Source organism: Galeopterus variegatus, unplaced genomic scaffold (assembly GCF_000696425.1).
Source record: "Galeopterus variegatus unplaced genomic scaffold, G_variegatus-3.0.2 Scaffold4911, whole genome shotgun sequence".
Lineage (NCBI taxonomy): Eukaryota > Metazoa > Chordata > Mammalia > Dermoptera > Cynocephalidae > Galeopterus > Galeopterus variegatus.
The window spans coordinates 73,152-81,835 of record NW_007731022.1 but is presented as its reverse complement, the minus strand read 5'-3'; the positions used below and the strand labels follow the sequence as shown (position 1 = coordinate 81,835).

The 8,684-nt window shown below is 62.7% G+C and overlaps 1 protein-coding gene and 1 long non-coding RNA gene across 2 annotated transcripts; one reads left to right on the top strand and one right to left on the bottom strand.

Moving 5' to 3' along the window:
• The first annotated feature begins 253 nt into the window (after positions 1-253).
• On the top strand, positions 254-4,814 carry CD151 (CD151 molecule (Raph blood group)). The gene is made up of 9 exons (XM_008588580.1): positions 254-273; positions 1,163-1,221; positions 2,000-2,090; positions 2,192-2,383; positions 2,781-2,855; positions 3,262-3,366; positions 3,494-3,652; positions 3,767-3,853; positions 3,937-4,814. Exons 3-9 carry the CDS (start codon positions 2,007-2,009, stop codon positions 3,994-3,996), a joined length of 762 nt encoding a protein of 253 aa, XP_008586802.1. The 5' UTR covers positions 254-273; positions 1,163-1,221; positions 2,000-2,006; the 3' UTR covers positions 3,997-4,814.
• A 2,028-nt stretch (positions 4,815-6,842) lies between these two features.
• LOC103604001 lies at positions 6,843-8,628 on the bottom strand. The gene is made up of 2 exons (XR_551676.1): positions 8,472-8,628; positions 6,843-7,095 (listed from the first exon to the last, which is right to left on the bottom strand). It is a non-coding gene; the product is annotated as an uncharacterized LOC103604001 (long non-coding RNA).
• Between the last annotated feature and the right edge of the window lie 56 nt (positions 8,629-8,684).

The following is an 8,684-nucleotide window of genomic DNA, read 5'->3' as shown; positions in this document are numbered from 1 at the left end:
GGAATTCGCCGCCCGAACGCCCCGCTCATTGTCTCCGGACGCCGGTCCCCTTCCCTCCCCCGCTGGCCCGCCCACTGCCCGGGGGGCAGTGGCGGCGGTGACCTCATAGCGGTGACGCGGGGATTCCTCACCGAGCCTGGCTGGAGCGGAGTCCCGGATCCCCCTGACTGGCCCGGTCAGGTCCAGGGGACTGGGGGTGGGGCAGCTCCGTCCCAGGCCGCAGGAGCTATTTCTGGCCAGTCCAGGGTCCCGTGCCGGCCCTTTCCCAGGAAGGTTAGATTCCACCAGGCATTCCCGGGAAGAGGGGCCACTCCTCAGCCCGTCGCCCTTGTGCTGGCAGTGGGGGCTGGGTCCGTGTCTGAAACCAGCCTCCCCAGAGGGCCTGGGACCCCAGAGCCAGGCCCAGATGCACATCCTTGAGTGGGTGGGGTCGGTTTGTGTTACCCTTCAGGAATGGGACATGTATTTGGGCCCCAGCTCAGCCACGGAGGGTGTATGTGCACCCCCAGCTCAGTGATGGAGGTCTGTCCCCGCATCCCAGCTCAGAAGCGCAGTTCCATGCCCCCCACCCCAAACTCAATGGTGGAGGTCTGTTCCCTCTCTCCACAGCTCCGAGGTGCAGTTCCATGCCCCTCCCCACCCCCAGCTGAGTAGTGGAGGTCTTTTTCCCCACCCTGGCTCAGAGGTACAGTTCCATGCCTTCCCAGTGGTAGAGAGGTCTGTCCTCACTTCCTCAGCTCAGGAGTTCCGTTCTGTCCTTGCCCCAGCTCAGTGGTGGAAGTCTTTGTGCCCAGAGCTCACTGGTCAGGGTCCATACCTTTCCCACCCAGCTCAGCACCTTCTTTTTTCCCCAGGGTGCAGCTGCTGCTGTTTGGTGGGGGAAGGGGTAGTAGCAGTTCTGAAGCTAAAGGCCAGGGTGGGGCTACTGGAGAAGGCGTGAGGTCCCTCCCAGGATCAGACTGTCCAAAAATGTCCTCTGCTCTGCCCCACCCTAGCTAGGACCAAAATACCGGGCCTGGCTGCTCCTCTCTCTGCCTGTAGAGTGCTGCCTGCTCTGGCAGCAGCACTGGCCCACTGCCTTGGGTGGCCACAAGGAGGGGTGGCAGGATCCTGCCTGCCCAGCACAGGCCAGACCTGTGAATTGTCCCTGTCTCTCTAGCAGAGCGTCTTGGGGAACTTCTGTCCACCTGTCCTACAGAGGAGCCGTCCCCAGCCAGCCAGGTGAGTGCTGGGCGGGGCAGAGTTGGCAGGCGGTGAAAGTCCAGCCCTGGCAGCAGCCTGTCTGGAAACATGGCCCGGGGCACTCAGCTGCTGTCTGCGCCCCACACCCTCCCTGCCCTCCCCATCACAGAACAGCCCAGGGGGCAGGGTGACCCTGGGGGTTGCTGGGGTTGGTGTGGCTCCTGCCTTTCCAGGAAGAACAGTGCCCTCCACCCTCAGGTGTTGAGGAGAGTGTGGGTCTACCGGACTGGTGGGCTCCACCCTACCTGGCAGGAGGGAAAGGAAGGGCTGCCTTTGACAGAGAAGGAAGGTGCCCAGAGAGCCTTAGCAAGGGGCCAAGCTGTGGTGGGCAAGCCCCGTCCCTCTGCTGCCTCTTTCCCCTGCTCTCCCCACCCCTCTGCCGGCGGTAGTAGGTTCCTGCCAGCCTGTGACGTGGCGCCCAGGGAATGCCATGGGGAGGCGGGAGGGGCCTGCATGAGCTCACTCCTAGGTGCCTGCTGGGGCTTCCGCCCCCAGCTGCCAGCAGGGATGAGTCAGCTGGTGATGGTTGGGGGTCCTTCATGACCCCAGGTCTGTGGGCACCAGGGGCCCGCCCTGGTGGCATGGGGGTCAGGGCTGAGCTGGCAAGTGTTCTGGTTCCCAGGGAAGCTCTCTCCCAGGTCTTCTCCCATGGCAGCTGGTTGGCTCAGACCCCGTGTTCCCTGCTTCTGTCCCCCTCGTGTCCTCCCAGTCAGGGGCGGGTGCTGTGGGCCACCTGACCCCCTGCCCCACCTCACAGCCCCAGGATGGGTGAGTTCAGCGAGAAGAAGGCGACGTGCGGCACCGTCTGCCTCAAGTACCTGCTCTTCACCTACAACTGCTGCTTCTGGGTGAGGAGCGGCCTGCCTGCCCACCCTCACCTCCCCTTCCCTCCTTGGGCCTGTATCTCAGCCCTGGGCCAGATATGGTGACCAGTGTGCATTGCCTGCAGCTGGCTGGCCTGGCTGTCATGGCAGTGGGCGTCTGGACGCTGGCCCTCAAGAGTGACTACATCAGCCTGCTGGCCTCAGGCACCTACCTGGCCACAGCCTACATCCTGGTGGTAGCTGGCATTGTTGTCATGGTGACTGGTGTCCTGGGCTGCTGTGCCACTTTCAAGGAGCGGCGGAACCTTTTGCGCCTGGTCAGCAGGGCGTGGTGGGGATGGGGGCCTGGGCAGGGGCTCCTTCCCTAGCTGCCTGGGGCTGGCGCTGGCACTAGGGCCCGGACTGGCGGGGGTCAAGTGTGACATGCATGTTGGCCTTGCATGCTGGCCTTGTGGTGCTCACCTGAGGGCCTGGCCCCTCTCCGCCTGCCCAGTCCCATGGGCCCCACATCCTGGCTGCTCTAGCTGAGGGAAGACAGCAGCCCCATGAGAAAGCATCCAGGAGCGGGGCCGCCCCCAGCCCCAGCTCCCAGCCACTGCCTGCAACCTTCACGCTGCAGCCATAGGGAGCTGGGGGCACAGGCTCTGCTCTGTGGGGTCCTCCCGGGATGGGGAGTCTCTGCCCCGCCCACCTCACCAGGTTCCTGCCCCCCAGTACTTCATCCTTCTGCTCATCATCTTCCTGTTGGAGATCATTGCTGGTGTCCTGGCCTACGTCTATTACCAGCAGGTGAGGTGTGCACACACACACAGACACAGACATGCACACATGACACCCCCTGCCACTCCAGCACTGGTCATTGTGTCATCTAGCCTTGGAGGTGGGGTCCAGGTCTCACAGGAGAGGGTGGACTGCAGGGGTAGACCACCTGCCCGCAGCACCCAAGCTGCCCACCTTAGGGTTCATGGAGAGGCAGGTGTCCAGGGGATCTGGAGACTTTCCCTGCCCCTCCCCACGGTGACTCTGGTTACTCCCCCAGTCCCACCCAATACCCCCTAGAGCCACCATCAGACCCCAGTCCTTCCATTCTGCTCTGAGCCCTCCACGGGCCTCTTTCCCGCCATCCTGGGCTCTCTCAGCCCCACCTTGGACATCTGGGGCTTTGAGGCTGAAGTTCCCACCACCCCACCCCCAGCTGAACACAGAGCTCAAGGAGAACCTGAAGGACACCATGACCAAGCAGTACCACCAGCCGGGCCACGAGGGTGTGACCAGTGCTGTGGACAAGCTGCAGCAAGAGGTGGGTGCTGGGAGGGCCACATGCACCCAGGGCCTCCCTGGGCCTCTGTGGGAGCAGGGGCTGTGCACATTGGGTCTGCAGGGGCCTCTGGCCCTAGGGCTCAGCCTATGCCGTGTTCCCACTGCAGTTCCACTGCTGTGGCAGCAACAACTCCCAGGACTGGAGAGATAGTGAGTGGATCCGCTCGGATGAGGCAGGTGGCCGTGTGGTACCCGACAGCTGCTGCAAGACAGTGGTGGCCGGCTGTGGGCAGCGGGACCACGCCTCCAACATCTACAAGGTGGAGGTAGGTAGGCGTCCCAGTGAATGGCTGAGCTGGCTAGGGCCTGGCTGACCAGGTCCTGTGGTGGGGTGGGAGCCAGCTGGGCCCACCCTCTGCAACCCACCCCCACCCCACCAGGGCGGCTGCATCACCAAGTTGGAGACCTTCATCCAGGAGCACCTGAGGGTCATCGGGGCTGTGGGCATTGGCATTGCTTGTGTACAGGTGACTTGGGGGTGACTTGGTGGGGGACATGGTTGGCTGGTGGCCCATGGCACCCGCTTATGCCCACCCGGCTCTGCACACAGGTCTTCGGCATGATCTTTACATGCTGCCTGTACAGGAGCCTAAAGCTGGAGCACTACTGAACCTGCCCTGGGCTTGGCCCGAGGCCCGCCTGTGTTCTGCTGCAGCTTCCCACCTGACTACTGAGCTGACACTACTGATCACCCGGGGGGCTGGGGTCCCAGGACTCCATTCCCTCCTCTCCGCCCCCCTTCCCTGCCAGGGAGGTGGTTGTGCTATCATGCCTGCGGCCCCCTGTGCACCACCAGGACCTCTGCCGACCCCACCCCCAGAGGTAGTGTCAAGTGCCTTTTGCTGCACGCCAAAGTCCTAGGCCTCTCCTCAGCAGTCAGGGACTGTTTGGGGCCTAGGCCTGGAAGTGGGGTGGTGGGGTTGTGGGGGTGCTTCTCAATGCCTGTGTTCAGTTTGGGATTGGGTTTAGGCAGAACTGGGCTGGCCTGGCCCAGCCGCCTGGACACCCCCTGCAAGGAGGTCAGAGGCAGACTGCCTCTGGAAGGGTCCTTGGTGGGTGGAGTAGGGGCAGGGGGTGCAGGGCACTGGGCCCGTACACAGGCCAGGCGCTTCAGGTACCTGGTGCCTCTCCTCGAGACGTGTGGTCTTGTCCCATTCAGGGGAAGCCAAATGTGCCCTGGTCCCCCTGGCATACATCCCTGCCCACTCCTCCCAGCCAGAGCCCTGGCTGTTTTCCCACTGCTGTCACCAGCACCTGAAATGCCACATAATCACTATGCATCACCTTTCCTGTTAGAACGTCCCTGTGCAGGGGCAGGAGACTTATTGGTTTTATTCATTGCTGTACCCCAAATGCCTAGAGCTGCTCCTGCCACCTAATAGGTGCTCAATAAACGCGTGTTGTGGACTAGTGAACTTACAAAAGCAACAGATGGTTCTGTCTTCAGGGCCCTTGCGTCCAGCAGGTGGACAGACGCACCCACTCAAAGCAGGAGCCAGGTGGGCAGTTCCCAGGGTCCAGGGTGGGCAGGCATGAGCAGATAGCTCCCAGGGCTGGGGGGGGTGGGTAGGCCAGTGGCAGGGACAGCTGAGCACAGGCCTCCAGGCAGGAAGAACCCAGCACATTCCTGAAGATCGGAGCCCCTTGTGTGGAGGAAACCAAAGGAGACCTTAGAGGTCTGTGGGGCCTCACAAGAACTGTAGCCTTGGACCCACTTGTGGTTACAAAGATCCCTCTGGGGCTGGCCCGGTGGCGCACTGGAGAGTGCGCTGCTTGAGAGCGTGGCGGCGCTCCCGCCGAGGGTTCGGATCCCATGTGGAGACCGGTTCCCGCTCACTGGCTGAGCGCAGAGCGGGTGCAACACCAAGGGTTGCGATCCTGTCACCGGTCCCCGGTACGGGCGCGACACCGAGGGTTGCGATCCTGTTGCCGGTCCCTGGTATGGGTGCGACGAGGCCACACCCAGGCAAGAGCTGTGGCAGGCGGTGAGGGGGTGGGGTCAGATGGTGGGGGGTTTGAGGAAGCCCGAAGGCTGAGTAGGGTGTTTATGGAGGAGCCTACAGACTGTGCTGGGGGTCAGAGGGCACGATGCATGGTGCAAGTGCACCCGGGATGGAGCCAGGGTGGGGTGAGTGCTGGGCCTGAAGGGGCAGCCAGGCCCCAGCCATTGTACCCTCTACCTAAGCTCAGAATGTACACTCCTGGCAGACCCCATCTTCCCCATCTAGGCAGCCAAGGCCAGCCCTGAAGGTGCCCAGAAGAGCTGCTTCCCACTCCCCCTGCAGTCAGCACACTCTTGCCTCCTGCCAGCTGGAGGGCACCAGGATCCACCAAAGCCCAGGGCGACAGCCTCCAGCTTCCTAAGCCTCAGCCTGAGTTAGAGCAGAGCCCTCTGGAGCCAGCTCTTCCAGCCTGCACACAGCCTTGAGTGCCAGTCAGAAGAGCCTCCTCAGGGCCACCCCCTGTCCCAGCAGTGGGGGGTCTCAGGGCTGGTTGTGGAGGCTGAGCGCTGCCCCTCTTCCTCTGCAGGGACCTGGCCAAGGGGCAGGGTCTGCCCTGCCTGCTGGGCTTGGGTGGAGCTGGAAGGGTTCTGGGAGCAGGACCGTCTGGAATGGGCACCAGGTGGGCAGGGAGCCAGCTGTGACCCCAGCAGACACTGTTCAGGCCCCAGACAATCTGGTTCTTTAGATTCTGGGAGAGAGGATATGGGGGTTTCTGTGCTCAGCCTGAGATGCACCTAAAACAAGGGGGTGGGAATGCCAGGATCTCCCCCAAGCATGGTTGGTTGTCTGTGCCTGTCAGACCATGGGCAGACACACTCCAAAGGGAGAGCGCCCTCCCCCGCCACCCCCCAAGATTGAGGCAACTGCCTTGAGGATGGCACTCCCTCTCAGACTGCAAGGACGGCAACCACTCTAGGATGCCCACCTGATGGAGGGCACGAGAAGCAGGGGTGGAAGGCTACTGACCGTGCCATTTAAAGGGGAACCATGTGGGGCCGGCCCGTGGCTCACTTGGGAGAGTGTGGTGCTGATAACACCAAGGCCACGGGTTTGGATCCCATATAGGGATGGCCGGTTAGCTCACCTGGGAGAGCGTGGTGCTGACAACACCAAGTCAAGGGTTAAGATCCCCTTACCAGTCATCTTTAAAAAAAAAATAATAAAGGGGCACCACGTGAAACAGAGTAGCCCTAGGACTGGGGGCTAGGGTCCAGCCAGCAGGGGTTCTGCCTCCTGCTGTGGGCTCTGGCACAGTGTGAGGGATTGGGCCTAGTCCTTGACACTGACATCGTAGTGGGGTACTGGGACTGGAGAAGTGGAAGCAAGAGCCCCTAAGACAGACCAGGCGAGAACAGCTCCAAGGAAGGGGAGGAGCTGCGCCAGGCAGCCTCAGGCATGAGCCCGGCGCAGGAACACACAGGGAGCCTCACAAAGCCAGGCAGGATCTCTAGGTGTTCTGCAAAGACCTTTACTGGCTGATGCCTTCCAGAGTGGAGACACAAGCCCACATGGCTGTGCTCAGGCACTGCTCCCAGCTCCCCGACACCCCTGTTTCGTGAGTTCTGGGCAAGACAACCCCTGCCCGTAGTCAGCACAGCTATTTCTCCAGGGGTGCATAATTGAGCAGCTTCTCGATCAGGTCCACGTGGGCGAGCAGCATGCGGCGGCAGCAGTAGCGCTTCAGGCCCAGCGCATCCAGGGCGTCCCTGTATCAAGGGGAGGAGCAGTGAGGCTGCTGTGTTTTCTGGTCTTTACAGGCCTGGAGTCCACATCCAACCCGCTCTGGGCATTGGGCCTGCTTACCTTCCTCCACCCACCCCAGGTACAGGCAAGGTGGAGATCCACCTGCATCAGGGGCTGAGGCCCAGCACTGACCTGGCTGGAGTAACCTGGACACGCCCACCTGGGGTACAGCCTGGGGCACCTCCTCTCTGACCTGCTCTAGCCAGCATCCTGAGGCCTGGGCTCACACCCCCACACCACGTGCGTGCCCACATTCCAGCTGCTCCAGCCTCCAGCCTGTCTTCTGCCCGTGTTTCAGGCTCTTGTATCCAGGGCTGGGGCAGCTTCTTGTGGCGTTATTTGGGTGAGATAAGACTGAGCCCCCTGCCAACCACCATGATCTAGGTGCTGATTACTGGACCCCCTCACCTAGCACAGACCTCCCACGGCTGGGGCTCTCTGGGATGGGCCCCACCCCTTAGCTGGTTTCCCTCCCCCAGGTGAGAAAGTGCATCAGTGGGGCCTGCAGACCTCCCTCCATCCTGGTGTCCCCAGCAGAGACAGGTGCCTTGCCCTGGCCAAAGCAAGCCCCCCTCGGCTGCTGTGGATCTTTCCTCAGCTCTGCTCACCCAAATCAGGGAGAGAGACCGTCTCCAGTGAGCCACCTCTCCCATTTCCCAAGCCAACCGGAAACCTCAATTACCCTGGAGCCTAGCCCCAGTCACCGCAAGGCCTCCAGGAAAGCTCCACACCGTTGGCTCCTGTGGCAGAGGACAGAGGGGGAGGCTTCTACCCACTGTATCCCTGCGCTGGGTGCCAGCCACTCACTCCCATGCCGGTCATTCTAGCGGCCTGCTCGGTCCGTCCGTTCACTTTCCCGGTCCACCCAACACACGTACACTGGCGGTCCACGGTAGACTGGCCCACGACAGCCGTAGGGCTTTGAATGTGACCGAGGCTGGCCGATTAGCTCAACGGCTAGAGCGCAGCCTTGTAACGCCAAGATCAAGGGCTCAGTTCCCAATGCCAGCCGCCAAAACCCCACAATAAACGAAAGGCACACAGCTGTCCACGGTCAGACCCCAGCGGGGGTCAGGGACTTGGACAGGCGTGGTGGCAGCTGCGTCGGGAAGGGACAAACACAGGAAAAGGGTCCCATCCCCACAGCCCTGAAAGCCTGGAGATGAGGCCGAGGTGGTCGGGAAGTTTGTCCCGCATTTTAAAAGACAGCGAGGCTCGCAGGACAGAGGGTGGCCTCACAGCAGACAGGAGGCTGGGGAGCAGGGGGACAGCGACCGCCTGAGAGCGGTTCCGAGAGCCGGGCCGGAGGGGACGCAGCCCGCCCGCCGCGGAGCCTCACCCCTCGGTGTACTCGGCCTGCAGCAGCCCCAGGTAGGCCTCCCACTTGTTGCCGACGATCTTGCCGCAGGTGAAGCAGCGCACGGGGATGATCATGGCGGCGGCTCGGTCGGGCCGGTCCCGCGGGCTTGCAGGCCGGCGTGGGCGCCTCGCAGACCCCGCCCCGGGCGCGTCCACAGCGCGGGGGGACCTGCTGGGCGGGCGGGGGCGCCTG